We start from the raw sequence: 23,832 nt of genomic DNA, 5'->3' as shown, positions 1-23,832 counted from the left end.
TACAATCTGTTAGGGCAGGGGAATCATCTTATTGGATAAAAGTGAGAAAGGAGATCTGTTTCTGGGCTAGTATAATTAGGGGCTTTATTAGAGATTGGTCATTTCTGCCCTCTGAAGCTTTTTAAGATTTTTTTTTTTTTTTGATGTGGGCCATTCTTTTTATTTAAAATTTTAATTAATTTATGGTAATTGCTTTACAATATTGTGTTGGCCTCCACCATAGAACAATGCAAATGAGCCACAAGTACACATACGTCCCCTCCCCTCCGGGACCTCCTCCCCACCCCCCACCCCTCCCCAACCCTCTTGGTCCTCACAGAGCACTAGGTTGAGCTCTCTGCCCATGCAGCAGCTTCCCACTGGCTCTCTGTTTTACACATGATGGTATATATGTCAGTGCTGCTGTCTCTGCTCATCCCACTCTCCCCCTCCTCCATGTGGCCAGTCTGTTTTTTATGTCTGCATCTCTATTCCTGCCCTGCAGATAGGTTCATCAGTACCATTTTTTTCTAGATTCCGTATTTATGCATTAATATATGAAATTTGTTTCTCTTTCTGACTTTCTTCACTCTGTATAATAGGCTCCAGGTCCATTTACCTCACTAGAGCTGACTCAAATGTGTTCCTTTTTATGACTGAGTAATGCTCCATGGTATATATGTACCACAACTTCTTTTTCCATTCATCTGCCAATGGACATGTGGGTTGCTTCTGTGTCCTAGCTGTTTGTAAATAGTGCTACTATTAACATTGGGGTACATGTGGCTTTTTCATTAATGGTTTTCTCAGAGTATATGTCCAGTCGCAGGATTACTGGGTCATATGGTAGTTTTATTCCTAGTTTTTTTTTTTTTTAAGGAATCTCCATACTGTTCTTCACAGTGGCTATTTCAATTTGCATTCCCACCAACAGTGCAAGAAGATTCCGTTTTTTTCCACACCCTCTCCAACATTTATTATTTGTAGATTTTTTGATGATGGCCATTCTGACTGGTGCGAATTGCTAACTCATTGTAGTTTTGACTTGCATTTCTCTAATAATGAGTGATGTTGAGTATCTTTTCTTGTTTTTGTTGGCCATCTATATGTCTGTTTGGAGAAAAGTCTGTTTAGGTCTTCCTCCCACTTTTTGAATTGGGTTGTTTGTTTTTCTAGTATTGAGCTGCCTGAGCTGCTTACGTGTTTTGAAGATTAAGCCTTTGTCAGTTGTTTCATTTGCAGTTATTTTTCCCCATTCTGAGGGTTGTCTTTTCATCTTGTTCACAGTTTCCTTTGCTGTGCAAAAGCTTTTAAGTTTAATTAGGTCCCACTTGTTTATTTTTATTTTTATTTCCATTGCTCTCAGAGGTGGGTCATAGAGAATCTTGCTGTGATTTATGTCAAGGAGTGTACTGCCTATATTTTCCTCTAAGAGTTTTCTGACCTTACATTTATGTCTTTAATCCATCTGAGTTCATTTTCGTGTATGGTGTTAGGAGGTGTTCTATTTCATTCTTTTATGTGTAGCTGTTCAGTTTTCCCAGCACCACCTATTGAAGAGGCTATCTTTTCTCCATTGTATATTCCTGCCTCCTGTGGCCATGGACCATTCTTAAAATCTTTATTGAATTTGTTACAATATTGCTTCAGTTTTATGTTTTGGTTTTTTGGCCAAGAGGCATGTTGGATCTTAGCTCCCTGACCAGGATTCACACCCACATCTCCTGCATTGGAAGATGAAACCATAACCACTGGACCTTCAGAGAAGTCCCCCTCTGAAGTCATTTATATTAGATATGTGGTTTTGTTTTACTTTCAACTAGTTGTGTGCATCTTGGGCAGGGGTGTGGAGTGGGTTTGTGGGTGTTCTCAATGAATACTGTCTTTAACTCCTCTGTCAGGGTAAATGTTTAGGCCATCCTTCTTTCCCCATGATCATAGTTCTGCATGTTTCTTGTCACAAGTCCTTAAAAAGCATTTAAGAACTAAAACTGTATCCAGTATTGTCACATCCTCTGTGAACCATACCTAACATCTTATGTTTAGCCAAAAGAGGGTAGGATGGGAGAAAATGATGGTGTAATTAGTCATAGGGATGGATAGGTTTTTACTAATTTGGGCTAAAACCGAAGGAATTTTCTTGTATCTGGGCTCTTAATAATGGTCCCTGCTGTTCTTGGGAAAGAGTTCCATAGCTTTTCTGTACTGGGAGAGAGAGGAACACTGTCCCACATTTTCAGGACACCAGGAGCCATGGGATATCTTCCAAGGGAAAAGAAAAAGTCAGGCCACCATCTGTGCTCATTTCTTACCTGCTCTGTGAGGCCCAGGGAGGCAGCCACAGGGCTGGCCTGTGTGTAAATGCAGGATGCTCAGCTCTCCAAGACAACAGCTAATCAGCACAGCCCTGCCTGTGCGCTCTTTGGTTCTCCACCTGGCATACAGTCTCGTGTACTGGAAGTATCGAAAGTTACTGTCTCGTGGTAATTCTCAAGGATGGCTTCTTGGAAGGAGTAAAGCCGTGAGAGACTCTGAAGGCAGGAAGGCTGTTCCTGAATGGGAAGGAAAGGTGTTCCAGAGGTCAGAGGCAACAAACCAAAACCCAGGGAGTCCAAAGTGAGATGATGGGATGATGTAGGGCTTGTTGACAAGTTCATGAACTACTGTGGTAAGCCAGTGACTTCTGAAGTTACATTTGGCCAGACAGGCTTCATGAGCCTGTGGTCAGTGGATGGAGGAGACAGTTGGCATCACCGCGTGTTGCTGGAATTGTGGGCCCCCGTGAGCAGCCCTGGGCTTGGAAAAGAGTAGGACCCAACAAGTCTCTGTCTGCTAATAATTTCCCTAGACATTCCTGTTGCTGCACATCAGTGACCATTCCACATCTGTTTTTTTTACTGTTGCATAAAGCCTCATTTTAGTTTCTGACAGTACGCACTTCAGATTTTCTAAATGCCTCACATTTTTTCTCTTTTGCAAACAGCTTGAATGGGCAGGTTGCCTATTTTGGGAGAGATGATGGCTTTGTCTGTATTGGGCCTTAGCAGCTCCATTGGACCTTCGTGGTGGATGGAGAAAGCAGATGGTTTTTGCTTTATAAATTGAGAAATGCATTGGGATCCCTACCTATATACCTAGAACTAAAAAGGACTTTGGGATGAGCCTAAAGTCAGCCTCCCAGATAAACCACTTTGGAAGCTTTTGCTTTCATTTCTCTGAATAGCCGAGTGTCTGAGGGAACTCCAGTGTTGTGCAGTGGATGTATGTTTGTGTCCTTGGAATGGAATATGGAGTCAAATGGAGAAGGAACCAAAGCAGTTCAGAGGACTTGGAGACCTTTTTTTGTTGTTGTTTAGTTGTTCAGTCACGTCCAACACTTTCGTGACCCCGTAGACTGTAGCCCGCCAGGCTCCTCTGTCCGTGGGATTCTCCAGGCAAGAATACTGGAGTGAGTTGCCATTTCCTTCTCCAGGGGATCTTCCTGACCCAGGGATCGAACCTGCATCTCCTGGAAGTCTCCTACATGGCAGGCAGAATCTTTACCACTGAGCCACCAGGGAAGCCCTACAGACCTCTATTAGTTTTTAAAAATGATTGATTTTGGGAAATTCCTGGCAGTCTAGTGGTTAAGACTCCAAGCATCCAATGCTGGGGGCATGGGTTCAATCCCTGGTCGGGGAACTAAGACCCCACATGGCCAAAAGATAAGTAAAATAAAAAGGATAGATTTTTATAGTTGTCATAGCATTTTTTAATGTTTATAAAGAGCATATTGACCAATGTGTGTAGAAGTTGATAACAAATTCACCAGTGAATTTCCTATTTTGATTTCTCCAAGATCTCATTCACATATTGTCAGGAAGTTTAAGATTCAATTCAATGTGATGTTTTTAACATTTATGCGTGTGTAAGTCACATATGGTTACCGATTAACGTTTATTATGTATTTTACTAGATGTCAGGAGCATTGCTGCCTGCTTTCTGTTACATTTAATCCTAATACCAGACTTGGAAGTTTTAATAATGATCCCCACTTTAAAGGCAGGGAAACTGAGATTTTGAGGCTTCAAGTGATTTTCATAAGTATTAAGTGGTAAAGCTTGGCTCAAACTAATTGATGTCTCCTGGCTCTGTCTTCCTTTCATCTCCCTTTATTAATTAGTAGCTGTCGTAAATAAACGGAACCCAGATACAGCCAGTGTTTACTCACATAGTGGTATCTGGGTTTCAGGCAGAAGAGCTTTACTTAACAGGATCCTGGTCCGGGAATTCACACATCACATTTGCCATGCTGTCCAAAGTCATCTCCCTGGCCCCAGGTGGCTCATTCAATTTAATTAAAATGAAATAAAACATTCAGTGTCTCCTTTGCCAGCAGCCACATTTCAGGCATTCGACAGCCACCTGTGGCTGGCAGCCGTCCTGTTAGATGGTGCAGACACAGAATCCTCTTGCCGTCATAGAGAACTGGATTGGGCAGCACTGGCTGCTCGAGACGTTGGTCCAACCCGTAGAACTTTCTCATCGGTGGTCCTCTGCAGTGTCTGTCAACAAGTGATGGGACTCGGCCCGACCTCCAGCCACCCCTCCTGTGACAATGGTGCGTGTCTGTCCACATGCTTCACAGTGTACTCACTTTTTCTTCCAAGGAGGAAGTTGGCCGGATATGGAAGATGGAGCTGCTTAAAGAATCGGATGGGCTGGGAATTCAGGTTAGTGGAGGCCGAGGATCAAAGCGCTCACCTCACGCTATCGTTGTCACCCAAGTGAAGGAAGGCGGTGCCGCTCACAGGTGACTAGATAACTCTCCCCTTTCTCTGCTTCCTTGTCCTCTCCTCCCCTGCCCCCGGGTGCCGGAGGGTAGTCAAAGGCCTGGTGATTACAGCTTAGGAGGAAGGTGCTGGAGCAGTTCTAATTAAATACCCTTCTGGGCACAGGAAGTGGCTAATTGGTGGGGCCACTGCACGAGGAAGGGATTAAATTTCTTTCTAGTCCAGTTTGAGTGTCAAGTGAATGTTATCCTGAGTTTGGGGATGCTGATATCACGTGGTTCCTTATCAAGAGTGTACTACCAACTAATAAAAATAAATGAAAACAAAATTTAAAAAATTTAAAAAAAAAAAAAAGAGTGTACCACATGGTGAAACACCACATCCTTCACATCATCACTGTGGCTGATGACTTGGGAAAGTGATGGGGTTTAAACGTGACCACAGTCCACCTGCCACGTCATGTCTGTCAAGATTTGATACACATGTAAACACGTGTGTCTTGGTCATGCAGGTGTGGAGGGAGAAAAATAAATGTGAGTTTTCTCCTTGTGACCTAAAAACCATTCACACTCCAAAGCTCCTTTTTTAACCTAGACAGTCATCTGAAGTAGGAAGATGGGTGGTGCTTAGGCAGAGCATGTCAAAGAAGAAGTCCATGTTGAGTCAGAGGGAGATAGCCGTCCCGAGATGGAAGGTAGCTCCTACTATGTGGCTGATTGCTCCTGTATACATAGGGCATCTACTGTTTGCAAAGCACCATAGGGTGTATTCATATGTTGGATGCCCATCTGTATAGAATAAGTGGGTAAAGGTGGAATTTCACTGATGAGGGAGGTGATTCCAGCCTAGAATTAGTATTCAGCCCAGGTACCCTGATGCTAAGAGGGAAATGGCAAACCAGAGCAGTAATGCCCTGCCCAAGACCTTGGGGTCTCTCAAAAACATATCTCATTAGGCAAAGTTGAAGGAGCTTGAAGTATTTGGTTTGAAGAACAGAATACAGAGGAGAGGACCAATGCACAGATTATCAAGGTGTTCAATGCTCATTGGTCCCATAACTAGAAAGTATGATCCTGTTAGCCTGAGTAGAGAAGAGATTAACTTCAGGTGTCACTTATCTGGGTGGTGGTAATTATCGAAGGTTTAAGACCTTAGGTAGTTCTTATCCAGAAGAGCATCATCATACTTCCCAAAGGATAGATGCTTTAAAGAATTCTCATCAGGTAACCATTTCCCCATTACTCCTAGGTCTTTGGAAAGTTGGCAATTAGGAAATTCCTGTGCCCAGAGCTGAGGTTACGTAGAACTCTTCTTATCCATTTTTCAAGTGAGCCATTTTTTAATGGGTCTCACCATTTTCTTACACCCCTAGCCTGTATGTGTGTATGTGTCTGGGTGTCTGGGTGTTTAATTCACATGTGGGGCATTCTAGTTAATAACTGGAGCTGAGAAAGATGGGATCAAAGAGGAAAACAAGAGGAACAGAGACGTGGATGTCTTGATGGTGATGTGGATAAGTAAACTCAAGGACACTGGCCCAGACCACTGTGTTCTCCTGTATTCCTGAATACCTCTCCTTCAGAGAGCTCACCCTCATGCCTCCTTGAGGTTCCAGTGTGCTTATTTTGCATGGTTTCCCTCTTTCTCGTCTCTTTCCATCTCAAGCATATACTGTGATTCTGAGCATTTCTCTGCTTTTGGGGTTTTTGAAGGACAGAAAGCAGAGATTGTCAGCAGTCTCTCACGCCTCCTGTCTTCTGTTAAAGCCTAAATTCATAGAAAAGATAATGATACATGCCCTAGAGGACAGAGAGAGAAAATAGTGAGGGAGAGGAGGAGAGGGAAGTTGGTTAATTCATTGAAAGAAAGCAAGGAGGAGAGAGTCTATAGACTGGAGAGAAAAACACTGGGGTGAATCTGTGTGAGGGACAAGCGTGAGTCCCACCCCTAAATCCTGGGTGCTAATGCAAAGCCTCCAGAGGGGATGGTGGTACCTGGGCTTTGGGGCTCTCAGCTTCACCCAATTCCCCATCTCATGTTTAGCAGTGGGGATGAAGAGCCTCTGGATGCTTTGAGATCGTGGGAGACCAGGCCGTTGGAGGCTCAGTTGGCACCCACAGAACTGTTGACCCCCCCATAACTGATGAGGCCTGCCTGGTGCTCTATAATGGTCTGTCCCGTGGACCTCTTTAGGGCAGGCAGACCCTGTAGTGACTGGACCTCCTTCCAGCCCAGTAGGAAGGAAGCTCCAAGTAATTCAGTTAATTTAAAGGAAACAAAGAGAACATATTTGCATGCCTGTGATGTACGCCAGGTCTGTTCCCTGCAACAGCAGTAACTTAGGCAGTTTCTTTGTTCATTTTTCTGTTCGTCCGTCTGCTTATGGAGCTTGGCGGCAGAGACACAAGGAGGAAGGAGGCAGTTTGAGACTTGACCCGCAAGGCCCCGTGACTCTTGGGCGCAGGGATTACAGACGCATGAGGTGCAGGGTCTCAGGTGCCACAGAGGAAATCCTGGGGAGAGAGAGGGACTTGGGTTAGGGAAGGATTCCTGGCAAGCTTCGGATACCTTCGTTCTTCTGGGGCTCAGTTCAGAGACTCAGCTGATGACTCAGTCACAAGGGCAGGATAGCAGGTAGGATTGAGAAAAGAAAGACTTAACTATCCTAAAGCTTTGGGCTCTTGGTTCCTCTCCATTATGTCTCCACCTGGATGGGAGGTGTTTCATTGACATTGATGTAGGATATGGTGGTAACTTACGATCGTGCCTGTAACTAAGGGACCCTCTGAAATCGTGAAGCTCTTAGCTCTGCTAACTGGGCATCTGGACCCTGACAGAAGGATGAACAGTCCCACCCTAGCTGTCCCCATCTTCCCTACTCCTCTGTAGCCCATTTTGGACTGTCCCCTTCTGACAACCCTCCCCAACTCCAGGAAGATGGCCCTTCTCAAGCCTAGAACATCTTGACGAGGGATTTTTTTTTTTTTCCCGTCTCCATTTCCTCAGGGATGGCAGACTGTCCTTAGGAGATGAGCTGCTGGTAATCAATGGTCACTTACTAGTTGGGCTCTCCCACGAGGAAGCTGTGGCCATTCTTCGCTCAGCCACTGGAGTGGTTCAGCTGGTGGTGGCCAGCAAGGTAGGTGGATTTGTTTTGTAAAATATTTTGAATGGCAGTGGCAGATTTGGTTGTGAGCCCTCCCCATGAACCCCCTCACCCCCACCCCCTAACACATGCATACTCAGCTTTGCTTGGGCCAGTCGAATAGCCATGATTCTGCAGTGCAGGCCCACAAGGGTCCCTGAGCTTAAGGGCGTTTAATCATCTTGCCATCCTTTAAGAGCATTAGTAGGTATATCTGGGCTTCCCTGGTAGCTCAGCTGGTAAAGAATCCGCCTGCAACGCGGGAGACCTGGGTTTAGTCCCTGGGTTGGGAAGATCCCCTGGAGAAGGGAATGGCTACCCACTCCAGCATTCTGACCTGTAGAATTCCATGGACTAGGATGCAGATTTGGGCACAACTGAGCAACTTTCACGATAGGTTTGTCTAGGGGATTAAAAAGCATCACAAGGACTAAGGGAAAGAGATGAATGGGAGAAAAGACAGGATAGAGAGGGTAGCAACTGACCCAAGGGGAAACCAAGGAGATGTGGAAGCAGGAGCGGGGGAGAGATGTGGAGATGCGTGTCTTCCAGGACCTGCCGGAAGGAGGTTGGGGTGGCATGGGCAGGCTGCAGGCCCGGGCTCTGACCCCTGGCAGCACAGAGTGTCGGTGCTAGAGGAAGCCTTGTGAACCTTGCTTATCCAGCTATGCCCCCTCCCATCCTCCTCGGTTTTACAAATGACACAGCAAGACAGAGCTTCCTAGGGGGCCATGATGCAGCTGACAGTGTCAGGACCCTGACTCTTGCTGTGATGCCGAGTCTGGCCATGCCCTCTGTCTGGCTGCCACCTCTTCTTCACGAGGCCTCAGGCTGGGGCTCCTTTCACCCCCCACCCACCAGAGCATGTGAAACTCGTGCTGAGGTCTGGGACCCCCATCTGCTCTCTCCCCGGGGTCTCGGCAGCCTTAGAGCGCTGCAGAGAGGCATTGGGACAGCAGCTGCGGGACAAGGGAAGGACAGGGCTGTCTGCATTCTGCTCCATTGTCTGATGAGGTGGTGACATCCATGAGACCAGGGGAGAACCCTCCGGACTCGGGGTCTAGTGCAGTGGAGACACAGGGCTTCGTTCCAGTTCATCCTGGCTCCAGCTCAGGGGAGCACTGGTATGAACCACCCCGTCCTTAATGCTTCCCAGCAATAGCTCTCGCCAGGATGTCTGATTTCCCCCAGTTATCCTTGATGCTACTTTTGAACCCTGCATCCACAGGTTTTTATATATATTCCTTCTTAGATTGCACAGTCTATTGCCCATTTTGTGTGCTGAATCATGTCTGACTCTTTGCGACCCCATGAATGGTAGCCTGCCAGGCTCCCCTATCCGTGGGATTTCTCAGGCAAGAACACTGAAGTGGGTTGCCATTTCCTCCTCCAGGGGATCCTTCCAACCGTGTCTCTTGTGTCTCCTGTGTTGGCAGGCAGATTCTTGACCACTAGCACTTCCTGGGTTTAATAAATAGGTGAGTATTTTGAGTCATCTGAAAAACCTACTTTCCCCCTTTATGCTTCGCTGGTGGCTCAGCTGTTAAAGAATCCACCTGCAGTGCAGGAGACCTGGGTTTGATTCCTGAGTTAGGAAGATCACCTGGAGAAGGGAACGGCTACCCACTCCATTATTCTAGCTGGAGAAGTCTCCTTTATACCATGTACCCCAAATCCTGCTTCCAGCCAGAATTCAGAGCTTGGCAAAGACTTGGCAGGAAGAGCTGACGCTGAAGCCCTGGAGGCAGGAATTGAGACCTTCTCCATTCATACACCCCATCTTTGCCTCCCAGAGATGCCATGGGATCTTCTCCCTAGGGTTGAGGCAGGAGCAAAGCCAGGGATGCTCTTGGTCAGCCTAGTGGATCCCACAAGGAGGGAAAGGCTGAAACAAATTCTTCATTTGACCAGATGTGGTGGGAATTTGAAAAACATTATTGGTTCTTACACACACACACCCTACCTCCCCAAGCTTGCAGCTTAACCACGCAGGGGGCTCTGTACAGGCATTAAAGCATGTCCACCAAACCTTTATTTCTGGGCTGACTTCTTTCTCCTGCTAGTTTGGAAAGTGGGAAAGAAATCTCTTCTATGCCAGTCATTATACATAAACGACACAAAGAAAATACAAAGACAAAAAACGACCCCTCATGGGTAAAACTAGTAATTAGGGGGCACTTGTGAGATTTTTTAAAACAGACATTACTCATCAACTTGAAGAAAGACACTCACATGTACTGGGTACCACTGGTTGCCAGGCGCTTTATACCTACTGTCTCATTTAATTCTTAAAGTGAATCCCAGGAGAGAGCCATTAGTTCTTTTCATTCAGAAGATGAGATTAGAGCCTAAGAGATAAGTTAATCTGTCCAGAGGTCATACAGGCAATGGGTGGCAGAAGCAGCTTTCATCCTGGGTCCACTGGCCTTCAGACTTTCATGCTGCCGTTTAGTCACACAAGATTTAAAGGAATCCAGAGCCCATGGTGTTAGAACAAGGTGACGTGTTCCTGCCAGAGGCTGGGACACTTTGGGACACTTGTTGAGGTCTTTGTAGGGCTGAGCAGCGTCCATAGGTGAGGAACAGGAGTCCGTTGTGGTTTTCAATCTGTTGACTCTTGGCCATCTGTCCAGATCTACGGCCCTAAGGCTGACCAGCCCTCAGAGCTTTCTCCTCCTTCCCATTTGCTTCACCTACAGCTAAGCAATATAGGCTGCTGCAGCAGCTGCCAGCTGTTTGCTCCTGAACTTAATCTGCTCCGTCCAAGGTGCTCATCCATGGAGAAAAAGCACCTGATCGTTAGGCACTGCTTGACTTCTGTTCCTCTTCTTTATCCCAAAGAACAAATCATCTACAGACTTCAGTTCTGCCTTTATATTCGAAGAGAAAGAGAAAAGAAAGAAAAACTTTTGACTTGCCACATATAGTAATAGTATATTACTATACTGTAGTATACATACTAGTATATATAGTATATAGTATACATATATATACTATACAGAAATAGTAAAAAGAAAATCTAAATTATTGCAGATAAGCATCACTTTGTCACAAAACTTAACAGGCATTGTTTTAGAAATATAACAGTTACTGTCTTCTGGAAAGGATGTCTCATGTTCCTGCACAGTATGTCATTTGTGTATAAGAGAGGAGCTTAGAAAGTTTTTGTTGAATGAATAAACTCAGAATATCCAAGTTCATCTTGATATTCCTGGAAGTACATGCATAGCAACACGGATTTCTCTTGTGCACTGTCTCTTTTTTGTTTCACTCTTGGTTTTTATTAACAAGAAATATGTATTCATTATATCTAATGTAGAAAACCCAGGAAAAAAGTATAGAGAAGAAAAATGTGATAAAATGTCTAATATTGCCAATAGTACCATCCTCTAACTGGCATTTCCTTCCAGACAGGAACACGTTTTCTTTTAAATGGAATCAAACACAAGGAGACAGTGTACCTGGAGGCAGTCCCGTCAGAATTCAAGGGCCAGCACAGCCCTGTAAAAGCTGTGTATCTTGAGCAAGTTAGTGCTTCTTTCGAAATCTCACTTGTACAGTGAGAATCAATAACTGCTTCATGGGATATTAGGAAGATTAAATGAGCTATAAAGATCTCTAAACAGTGTAGGTGGTCACAGTGAGTACTTGGAGAAATGTGTCTTTATGGTTTTCGTATTGTATCCAGGTACAATACGTAATGATAATTACATCTGTTACTAATACGGTCCTTATTATTTTTAACCTGCTTTTTCACTGAGTAACCCGCTAAAAGAGCTCTTTGCCCATCAGGAAATGTATTTCTAGATCAACATTTTTAATGACAGTGAGTATTCCATCTTGTGGCTGTTGTGAAATTTACTCAACAGTTGGAACTTTCACTCTTTTAAGCTTTCTTCTATTAATAGTTGAGCAGCATTGACATCACAGAAAAGGATTCAGCTCACTTTCTCACAAATAACTCTTTTTCCTTTCCTTGGGCAAGGTCTCAAAGTAGTCACGAATTACTGATCTAAAATGAATGAGGTTCAGGTACCTTGAAGGAGTGGAATCCGCATCAAACTAGGAACAAATGTCACTCACCAGGTGCCAACTCACTGGTAGTTTGTAACGTCCCTTTTATAAGCTGAGTCTTCTTTGTTGTTCTGTCTTCTGTCATCCCCCAAGGAATATGATGATCAAAACTTTCCATATGTTTCCTTCCTGGTAGAAACCGCTGGTGTGGCAGAAAGAGGAGAGGGCACGTTGCTCTTTCATTCTGGCCTCAGATCAGCCCTGTAGCCCTGGTCCCTGGCCTCGCGTGTCATGTCCTTTCCCAGGAGAGCTCTCAGCTCCCGTGCCTGCCTCATTTGTCCTTGGGATTGTCACGTGGCCTCATGGATCTCGCCTGCACCGCACACCCATTCTGACTTTATCTGTGTCTAGGAAGGAAGGGCTGTGTTGATGAAGCCCCCTTTGGAGTCTAATCTTAATAGAATGTGATTCCATGTATTTCTGTTGTCCTTTAAAAGTTGTTCAAGGACTGCTTTCGTGGCAGACATTATCAGTCTCCACTCTCATTGAGATTCAGTAAATGATCTAATCTTTGTAACCAACAGGGGCTTGTGAGATGAGCAGTGAGCGAGAGGAGAATATAGTGGATGTCTGAGCTCTGAGCTCGACCTGGGGACAGAGCACTGAGTCGATGTGGTTTGGGGAACTCTCAGACAAAAAGGGAGATAGACGAATAAGTTACATACCCACAGCGAGGCGGTAAATGGTAGAGGACATGAGAGGAGAAGGGTGGGACTCCAGGAAGCCTTGCAAGAGAGGATGCTCAAGCTTTGGCCAAAGAGGCCTTAGTCTTGGGAAGAAGAGTGGTCTAGACAGGGGAGCTGCAGTTGAGAGAGGAAGCATGGCTGGGGAGAGCCTGGCATGTTTGAAAGTCAGCGTGGCTTGGGTGGAAGGGAGGCTTGGAGGGAGGAATGGAGGCAGGTGAGTTTGGAGAGCTGGGCAGAGGCCAAATCTCTGATGTTGGCCTGCCAATGAGGGAGTTTAAACTACATCCTGAAAGTAAGACGGTGGGGGCATCGAAGGATCTTAAGTTCAGGGAGCTTAGATTACTCATAGAAACATTCAGTTAAGAAATACTGATTCATCAAGGAGAAAAAAAAAAACTCTAGGTTCAAATTGGCCCTATACCCCTGACATGTGGATTCACCTCACACACCTGGAAATGTGGAACTTATACTCCATGTAGTCTTGGGATTGGGAACACGTGACCACCCGCTATTGACTCTGCTGTTTCCTTGGCCTTGATATCACAGGGTAATTCATGGGCCTCTCGTTGTTTCACCATAGGAGAATTCTGCCGAGGACCTCCTGAGGCTGACATCTAAGAGTCTGCCTGACCTGACCAGCTCCACAGAGGACGTGTCCTCTTGGACCGACAACGAAGACCGGGAGCCAGACGAGGACGAAGGCACCGGCGCATCTCCCGTCCAGAGAGCAGTAAGTGCGCCTGCGCTCTGCCGGGATGCTCTGCCGGGACGATGTTCTGCCGAAGACGTGGGTACCAGGGCCAGAGATAAAAGCTTGAGATAGACATTATGATCCAGACCAGGATGGGAGAGAACCACAGTGCATCTTTCTATTTTTTTATTTTTTTTGTCAGAATCAGCCAGAAAAATCTATGAAGGTAATACTTTTCGTTTAAGAAAAAACAATTGGCTCTATACCCCTGGAAATAAGAGAGCAATTGGTACTGAGTTCAGTGCATATATCAACTTCTAGGGTGTCTAATAATACACACAGGATTTTATTGCTATTTCTTGATACAGTGTTTGAAAATTATTGCTTGTGAAGTTGAGCTTAGACTGAGAGATGTCTGGTTGCAAGTAGAATGTTAAAATAACACAGAACCCATTCAGGCGAACGTGTATGGATGTATCTCCCAGTTTTAATGAAATGAGGACTTTTTGCTTGGCTCGTGGGTCTTCCTCAAACAGCCTGTGACCCTTCACGCCCTCATGAGCTGCCCCTACCCCGTTGTGGTCTGGCGGAGTCTGGAGGGCTGTGGTTTACTGTGGTTTCAGTGCAGCTCTGCGGGCTCCTCTTTGTATCCCACATCTTACAGATACCTCATATTTAGTATAAAACCTTGTGAGCTGTCGGTCCCCATTCATCCAGGCCTGGGGAGGGTCCCTTCCTTTTGCCATTTGGGTCTCTTACTCTTTGCCAGTAGCTCTGAGCCTAGGCAGCATGGTAAGCGTTGGGAAGTTAGTCTTGTTTGTAATTAGGCCTTAGAAGACAGCAACACAAAATGTATCTCTTATCCCATTTATATAATTGTTATTGCTTAGTAACTCAGTTGTGTCTGACTCTCTGCGACCCCATGGACTACAGAACACCAGGTTTCCCTGTCCTTCACCATCTCCCAGAGTTTGCTCAAACTCGTGTCCATTGGGCTTCCCTGGTAGCTCAACTAGCAAAGAATCCGCCTGCAGTGCAGGAGACCCCACTTCGATTCCTGGGTCAGGAAGATCCGCTGGAGAAGGGATACGCTACCGACTCCAGTATTCTTGGGCTTTCCTTGTGGCTCAGCTGGTAAAGAATCTGCCTGCAGTGCGGGAGACCTGAGTTCAATCCCTGGGTTGGGAAAATCCCCTGGAGAAGGGAATGGCTACCCACTCCAGTTTTCTAGTATTCTGGCCTGGAGAATTCCATGGACTATACAGTCACCAATGGTCGGACACGACTGAGCGATTTTCACTTCACTTCATGTCCACTGAGTCAGTGATGCCATTCAACCATCTCATCCTCTGTTCCCTTCTTTTCCTGCCTCCTATCTTTCCCAGCATCAGAGTCTTTTCCAATGTGTTGGCTCTTCACATCAGGTGGCCAAAGTATTGGAGCTTCAGCTTATCATCAGTCCTTCCAATGAATATTGAGAATTGATTTCCTTTAGGATTGACTGGTTTGATCTCCTTGCAGTCCAAGGGACTCTCAGGAGTCTTCTCCAGCACCACAGTTTAAAAGCATCAGTTCTTCAGTGCTCATCCTTTTTTATAGTCCAACTCTCACATCTATATATAACTATTTATATTATAATATGATATATTAATTTAAGAAAGAAAAAGTTACTTTTTCCTTTTCTTTTTTATCATTAGAGTTCCAAGGCCACTAAACTATGGTTGTGCAGGCTGTGGACTGCACAAAGGTACCACATCTAAAGGAACACCACTTACATCATAAATATCATAGGCTCTTGTGTTTATGAGGACAGTTTTCTGGAAGATGGCAGTAAAGAGTTTTGTTCTAACAAAATCAGCACATTAAGACAACTTTCCAGTAAACAAAGGAAAACATCCTGAAGAAGGGGTGTGTGTGTGAGTTAGTCAGTCACTCAGTCATGTCCAACTCTTTGTGACCCCATGGACTGTAGCCTGCCAGGCTTCTCTGTCCATGGGATTCTCCAGGCAAGAATACTGAAATGGGTTGCCATTTCCTTCTCTTCTCCCTGACCCAGGTATCAAACCCACGTCTCTTCATCTCATGCATTGGCAGGCATTTCTTTACCACTGCACCACCTGGGAAACCCTCCAGAATATATCCTATCTGTATTAAATCTCTTAGCTCTCATACCAGGACCATGTGGCTTTCCCATGAACTACTTGTCACATTTAGATTTGTGCTTATTTGATTAAAATCTGTTTCTCCCATCTAACTGTGAACTCCATGCGATGTGGGAACATGATGTCTGGTTTGGGTTCCCAGTGAATCCCTAGAATTTAGCCAGTACATCTGGTGCTGGGTTATAAATAACTTAATACATTTAAAAACAAACAACAGGACAAGCATTCATTTAAAACTAATGAAAAAAATGACAACAAAATCTAACTAGGTTTATCCACCACAGACATTATGGTTACGCCCCTGGCTCATAGCTGACCATATCCTAGCAGCCTCAGAGGGCTGATATCTACATTTCAGCCCCTACAGGGGTGACTTACAGAGACAGATGGCTCTCTGGATAAACCTGGAACTGTCTGAATAGCGTATGTCTCTCCTCCCACTATTGTCTGCCCAGCCTTCAAGGCCAAGATCTTTCTGAGCCTGCCCATCCTTCCTCCTTGTGACCTCCCCCCATCCCCCCAGCACTGTCCGTTCCCGGTTGACAGAGCAGTCACCCTCCACACAGAAGGGGTACGGAGTGTGTGGCAGTCCAGCCAGTAAACTGTTCAACTCCAGCCTGACTCTGCTAGCCCCACCTTACTAACCAGACATGGCTCAGTTCAGTTCAGTCGCGTTTGACTCTCTATGACCCCATGAACCGCAGCACGCCAGGCCTCCCTGTCCATCACCAACTCCCGGAGTCCACCCAAACCCATGTCCATCAAGTTGGTGATGCCATCCAACCATCTCATCCTCTGTCGTCCCCTTCTCCTCCTGCCCTCAATCTTTCCCAGCATCAGGGTCTTTTCAAATGAGTCAACTCTTTGCATCAGGTGGGCAAAGTATTGGAGTTTCAGCTTCAACACCAGTCCTTCCAATTAACACTCAAGACTGATCTCCTTTAGGATGGACTGGTTGGATCTCCTTGCAGTCCAAGGGACTCTCAAGAGTCTTCTCCAACACCACAGTTCAAAACCATCAATTCTTCGGCGCTAAGCTTTTTTATAGTCCAACTCTCACATCTATACATGACTACTGGAAAAATCATAGCCTTGACCAGACAGACCTTTGTTGGCAAAGTAATGTCTCTGCTTTTTATTATGCTGTCTAGGTTGGTCATAACTTTCCTGCCAAGGAGTAAGCGTCTTTTAATTTCATGGCTGCAGTCACCATCTGCAGTGATTTTGGAGCCCCCCAAAATAAAGTCTCTCACTCTTTCCATTGTTTCTCCATCTATTTGCCATGAAGTAATGGGACCAGATGCCATGATCTTAGTTTTCTGAATGTTGAGCTTTAAGCCAACTTTTTCACTCTCCTCTTTCACTTTCTTCAAGAGACTCTTTAGTTCTTCACTTTCTGCCATAAGGGTGGTATCATCCTCATATCTGAGGTTATTGGTATTTCTCCTGGCAATCTTGATTCCAGCTTGTGCTTCCTCCAGCCCGTGATGTACTCTGCATATAAGTTAAATAAGCAGGGTGACAACATACAGTCTTGACATACTCTGTTTCCTATTTGGAACCAGTCTGTTGTTCCATGTCTAGTTCTAACTGTTGCTTCCTGACCTGCATACAGGTTTCTCAAGGGGCAGGTCAGGTGGTCTGGTGTTCCCATCTCTTTCAGAATTTTCCACAGTTTATTGTGATCCACACAGTCAAAGGCTTTGGCATAGTCAATAAAGCAGAAATAGATGTTTTTCTGGAACTCTCTTGCTTTTTCAATGATCCAGTGGATGTTGGCAATTTGATCTCTGGTTCCTCTGCCTTTTCTAAAACCAGTTTGAACATCTGGACGTTAACGGTTCATGTATTGCTAAAGCCTGGCTTGGAGAATTTTAAGCATTACTTTACTAGCATGTGAGATGAGTGCAATTGTGCGGTAGTTTGAGCATTGTTTGGCATTGCCTTTCTTTGGGATTGGAATGAAAACTGACCTTTTCCAGTCCTCTGGCCACTGCCCACAGTATGTAAGTACCCAAGTAAGACGGTAGGCACAGAGAGAGGGGATCAGAGGGCAGACAGACTGAAACGACAATCACGGACAACTAGCCAATCTGATCACAGGACCACAGCCTTGTCTAACTCAGTGAAACTAAGCCATGCCGTGTGGGGCCACCCAAGACGACGGGTCATGGTGGAGAGGTCTGACAGAATGTGGTCCACTGGAGAAGGGAATGGCAAACCACCTCAGTATTCTTGCCTTGAGAACCCCATGAACAGTGTGAGAAGACATGGCTCTCCAGCCCACAGTTTTTCCCCTCATGTGCCCACAATCTGGAGGGCTCGATCCCACCGCCCTGCCTTACTCAGCCAGCTCCCAGTGAAGAGTCGAGTAAGCTCAGAATGTAAAGAGAGGGCAACTCTGCAACACACCTGCACCTCCTCTCATAAGGGCCAGGGCGAGTATGTGGCCCAGTAGTCTATGGAGAGGTTATAATCACATGTTTTAAAATTTCATAATTCATAATCTCTTGCTGAAAAATCCAAGGAATTGTCTAGAAACTTTTTTACACTAAATACTGCTCTAAACATTACCCATGACATATATTAAATGTATTATATGTTATATACTTTTATTTAAATTATAACCTAGACTTACTGTAGTTTTATAAATTATAATGCTTTTTATAATTGTATTTATGTAATATGGACTTCCCTGGTGGCTCAGTGGTAAAGAATCTGCCTGCCAAGCAAGAAATGCAGGTTCGATCCCTGGAGATGGAAACGGCAACCCACTCCAGTATTCTTGCTGAAATAATCCTATGGACAGAGGAGCCTGGTGGGCCACAATTCATGGGGTTGCAAAAAAGTTGGACACGACTTAGCAACTAAATAACAATCTTTGTAATATATATGTATAAACATAACTCATAATTTAAATTATTAGTTAAATGAGTTCTAATTTCAAGAGTAATGTTTCTACTATATAAGTGGTTTTTGGTCTCCCCATCCCCAAGAAGACCTCACAAATAAAATACAAGTCACTGACAATCGTACTATTGAAAGATAGTAGGATTTAACATTTTGCTATGCTTTTCAAGTTGATTTTTTTCTTAAGCACATATATATTTTTAATTGACCTTATATTAACAACTTATGAAGCTTGCTATGGTCTTAATGATGTAATCATAAACATCTCCCCTGAAACATGGTTTATAATGGCTAATATTTTATAACATGGATATGCCATAATTTATTTTACTAATTTTCAACCAAAAATTCCATTTACATCTATCACATGTGTATTTTATTTTTAAAATCATAAAGAATTCTTCATGGAACATGCTTGTCCGTGTAGCCCTCTGCACATTTTTCATTTTTTTATTTGCTTCAATGGCTTGTAGAAGTAGAATTGCGTCGTTAAAAGTTTTCTCCAGAGAGGTTATGCTAATTTACATTTCTGCAGTGCCTGGGGCCTGTCATTGCCAATAACATTATCTTAAAAAGTTTACAAATTAATCACATCTTGTTGTATATGTTTGTTGTGTATGCTTGTTACTGCAATTTTGCCAAAGGACTTTTCAGTGTTCTGTCCTAACACACTTTATTTGGGAAACTTCAGGTTGCTTTTAATAAGAAATAAATGACTGAGCAGTAGTCCCCCACAAGAGCACCTATTTCAGAGCTGACTTCTGGGTTTCTCCGTCATGTCACCTCCAGCTCGCAAATGCAAATCTTGAACCCCTTATCATTGGTGGAGAAGCCAGCACTGACCTTCCTTGACTGTTAGTTCTGCCTTCACTGTGCTCCAGAGACCCCTCACCTCACCTCACCTTCCGCTCCACACCCCTTACAAAACATCCCAGAGAAGGGATACCAGCCTTCTTCCCTGGCTTGTCACCTTTGCCGAAACGCCCACCATCTGTCAGCCACTCTCTTGAGCTCTGGTTTCAAGCCAGATGACCTGGGTATGAGACAGAGTCCTGCAGGGCCAGGAAGTGAGCACATGATATTTTCCCAACTTCACAGTCTGCCCAGAATCTCCTGCTGGGCCTTGTAAAGGTCCTGAACTACTGAGGGGGGTGGGGGAAATAATTATTTTTTAGTTTTATGTTTATAATCCAAGACTCTTTGTTTTATGATCCTTAAACACCAGTGAACCACTTAGATGAAAGAAACTTGGTACTCTTTTAATCAACTAAGTCACAAAGCCTTTTACTTCCCTGAAGATAATGATGAAACCTGATGCTAAGTTCGACTCTGACTTTGACTCTTCTACACCTCCAAGTTGTGGACACCCCAAGCACTTAAATGGAGCAAATGTAATACACATGCTCAGGGTCTGCAGTGAGCACCCCTGTGATCTATTTTTCATGGCTGCAATAAACAGCCATGAGATTTTCCCTTCAAAAAGCTCTAGCCATGCTTAGAATAGAGCCATATGCATGCTTAGAATAGAACCATATGGTGAGTATCAAGTGTGAGGAGTAAAGGCAGCAAAAAGAGAACTGGGATGGGACAGTGAAATCCCACAGTTATTTGCATAACTGTCACCATCTCAGTGGGGTCTGACTTCACTGAGGGGGTCCTCCCTCCCCTCCCTCCACCACATCTGATCTTAAAAACCTCCAGGTTGGTCTCAGAAATAGCCAAGTCTAGTCCCCTCCCCTGTACTAACTATGGTCCTGATTCACCCGATCGATCATTCTTTCTCAAGTCTGTCTTCTCCACTTTGTCTTCTGCCTGACAGTGGCAATTTTTAAATGAGAGTCTGACCACGTCACTCGGTTTCAAGTCCTTCAAGGTGTCTCAGTCACGCTGGCTTTAAAATCACAACTGCTTAACATAAAGCCGTCAGATCCAGCCCGCCTGTGCTTCCTTTCCTTCTGTCTGTGCTCCTGGCAGACCTAAACACACACACACACACACACACACACACACACACACACACAAAGACACACACACACACACACACACACACACACACACACCTGCATACATACAACCCTCCCTGGCACACCCCCAAACCTGCTAATCTCTGTTTCCCTGGCATTTAGCATCTGCTGTTTTCTCTTTATTTGTTGCTACATATCTCTCTGGGGGTCTTCCCATCCCAGGGGATCTTCCCATCCCAGAGATCGAACCCAGGTCTCCCACATTGCGGGCAGGTTCTTTACCATCTGAGCCACCAGGGAAGCCCAGTCTCTTTGGGAGGAGAAAGAAAATATTTAAATTTATAAACTTTTGAAGTCAGGTATACCTCCTTCCTAAAGGAGGGCATGGCAACCCACTCCAGTATTCCTGCCTGGGGAATCCCATGCACAGAGGAGCCTGGAGCACGACAGTCCTTGGGATCGCAAAGAGTCAGGCACGACTGAGTGACTGACACCTTCACACAGTTGATTTACAATGTTGTGTTCATTTCTGCTTTACAGCAAAAGTCAGTTATACATACATTTTTCATATTCTTTTCCATTATGGTTTATCACAGGATATTGAATATAGTTTCTTGTGCTTTAAGGTAGAAATTTGTTGTTTGTCCATCCTATATATAATAGTCTGCATCCAGATCATCTTTTTTAAAATAAGATTTTTAAGGAAAAATATGTATCTGGCCCTCTGAGAGAGTGGCTGTTTTCAAAATGAAGAGTAGAAAAAGGGTTTTAACATAACAGTGTGTGGAATGAGTGATACCTCCTTTTTAAATGATCAGGAACCTGTCTTACCCTTTTTATATTTTTAACAAAAACAAACAAAAATGAAAATGGAAGTAATGATTGTTGCTGCCAAATCTGCAATTGTTAGAGCTCTGCTGGGAAGATTTGTTTAGCACATCAATCAGCAGACCTGTATCCGGCTTCCTTTGGCATGAAGGGAATCAGCTCTAACATTTTTGGAATCCCCGGTTTGGAAAATCTTGGAGAACCTTTGGGTTTATTAAGGTTAAAGAAGGAATAAAGGAGTTCGTCTTTCAAAAGGAAAGACAAGCCAAACTGGATCTCATGGTTCTGTAAGTCTGATGTGGGTGTTTGACTCTGTTTGTTGATGGCTTAGCCCTGAGGTGTGAGAAACTGAATCAGTCTTTTGGAAAAGGCAGCATCTTTGGGGAGGAGGTGGGGGGCTATATATATATATGAAATAATTAATATGTTTATATATGGAGAAAAAGGAGAGGCGCTCTTGGGTTTTATTTGCATTGAATAATTGATAAATTGGCTTGTGAATGTTTCCCTGGGCACTGAGGACTCTCACTGAAGTGTGTGAGGGTGCCACTGCTGTTAACAGGAGTCAGAGAGTGGGACTGCCTGATGTTTGGGGCCTGAGCTAGATCATTCTGGGGAATCAGACTTAGAGGCTAATGCAAGGGACAGTGAGCAGTGTGTGTAAACTTGTGATTAGTATTAAAGCAGGAAGGTCCCAGGGTCTGCCTGAAAAACCAGATCTTCACAGAGTGAAACTATTAATGCCGAGAAACACTGGCTCGGGGCTCCTTGAGCTTTTTTTTTTTCTTTTTTTTTTTTTTTTTTGAGGGGGGGATTCCTTTTTCTAAAATGTATTTATTTTTAATTGAAGGATAATTGCTTTACAATACTGTGCTGACTTCTGCTCTACCCCAACAGGAATCAGCCATATCCCTGAGCTTTCTGTCAGGGGAGCAACTGTGTTTTCCTAAAGCCTTGAGGTGCAGGGTTTTTAGACAGGCTGCTCAGATGCACAGCAGTGGGCTCTGGTGCTGGGTCTCACGTCCCTTGAGCACAGAGCAGTAGCAGTTACTGCTCAGAGAAGTCCTCTATCTGCCCCTGGGTCAGGAATAGTCTCCTTATCTAACTTCAGGACTCACCTCTTCCAGGGAGTTTTCCTGGATGCAAATATCCTCATGCCTGTAATACATACTATATTTTCCTTCATGACCCTTATCACAGATTGTAAAGACATATGTATGCATGAGACTGCTCATTTAATATCATTCCCCCCCATGAGTGGAGGGTCCACGGGATCCTCATGTCAGGTTTATTCACAGTCGACTCAGTACGTATTATGGATGGGTGTTTGGACAGGTGGGCAGACTGGTGAATGGTTATTCCCTCTCTCCTTCCTTAATACCCCTGTATACTCTTCACCATAAGACTTGGTTACCTTCTGTTGACTTTGCCTGTCCTGCCCAGCACACCATGAATTCTCAATAAACTTAGTACCTAGTAGGCATTTACTGTTTGTGTCTGCCTCTCTCCCTTATGGGAGTTTCCATCTGGGATACAAATATCAGTGATACAGAAATTGTTTTTTTCCAAGTGTAGCATTGGGAGAACAATGTCCCTTTCCTTAAAGTACGATATCTCTGGAACCACCTCATTAACAAGTGAGTGTGTATGTGAAAGTCACTCAGTCATGTCTGACTCTTTGTGACCCCATGGACTGTAGAGTCCATGGAATTCTCCAGGCCAGAATGCTGGAGTGGGTAGCCATTCCCTTCTCCAGAGGATCTTCCCCACCCAGGGGTCAAACCCAGGTCTCCCACTTTGCAGGCAGATTCTTTACCAGCTGAGCCACCAGGGAAGCCCTAACAACTGAGTAGATTTCTCGTTTTCTGTTTGGTTAAGCTTGGAAGGCTGCTAACAGCTAGGAAGAGAATTTAGAAAAGGGAACTTTAAATAAACCAACCACCATAAAGGATTGCCTGTCCCCAACGAGTTGGTGAAGTGGTGAAATGTCAGTGGAAAGACTAGCCAGAAAGGCCCCAGGGAAGAAAGCTCGGAACTCAAAGATGCAGCTTTGGTACACAGTCGTGTAAAGTGTCAAGCCACCAGGAGCCTTGGGGTGGCTGCTCCATACTTGGTGTTTTATAGGCTAGAAATTCATGGTGAGAGAGTAGACCGCTGAGCTCCGCTGAGAACAAACCTGTCCCACTGGACAAGTCATGTTACAGCCAAGGCAGCAATGAGGGAAAAGCAGAAAGCCCCAAAAAGGTGAACGCACTTCACAAACACATGAAGGGAAGAGCTGTGTGTAGCATAAATGTACTCAGGGATCTCCGTGCTCAAGTGGATGTTAAAATGCACAGGAAGGGTTCAGTTTAGGCTGATCTGTCCCCAGGTCCCACCCTGGAAAGCCTATTTGGCAGATCTGAGTGGGGTCTGTTTTCAGAAGCTTCCCGGGTGATTCTGATGCTTACCCAGATTTTAAAAAGCAAACCTTTGAAAGACAGTGGCCACTGTAGAAAGCAGCCAATGTGACCACACACCTTTGTTGTTACTATTACTGTTCAGTTGCTCAGTCGTGGCCAACTCTTTATGACCCCATAGACTGCAGCACACCAGGCTTCCCTGTCCTTCACTATTTCCCG

General features: G+C 44.7%; 1 protein-coding gene across 2 annotated transcripts in view; it reads left to right on the top strand.

The window, feature by feature from the left end:
- Positions 1-23,832, top strand: part of PDZD2 (PDZ domain containing 2) — a 260,003-nt gene that overhangs the window by 159,595 nt on the left and 76,576 nt on the right. For both annotated transcript variants that reach the window (XM_061129279.1, XM_061129281.1), the window contains exons 3-5: positions 4,629-4,771; positions 7,758-7,890; positions 13,237-13,386. In XM_061129279.1, coding sequence (XP_060985262.1) covers positions 4,629-4,771; positions 7,758-7,890; positions 13,237-13,386 — 426 coding nt within the window. The remainder of the gene's footprint in view (positions 1-4,628; positions 4,772-7,757; positions 7,891-13,236; positions 13,387-23,832) is intronic.

Source organism: Dama dama, chromosome 25, assembly GCF_033118175.1.
Source record: "Dama dama isolate Ldn47 chromosome 25, ASM3311817v1, whole genome shotgun sequence".
NCBI lineage: Eukaryota > Metazoa > Chordata > Mammalia > Artiodactyla > Cervidae > Dama > Dama dama.
This window is presented reverse-complemented; position numbering and strand designations above follow the sequence as displayed.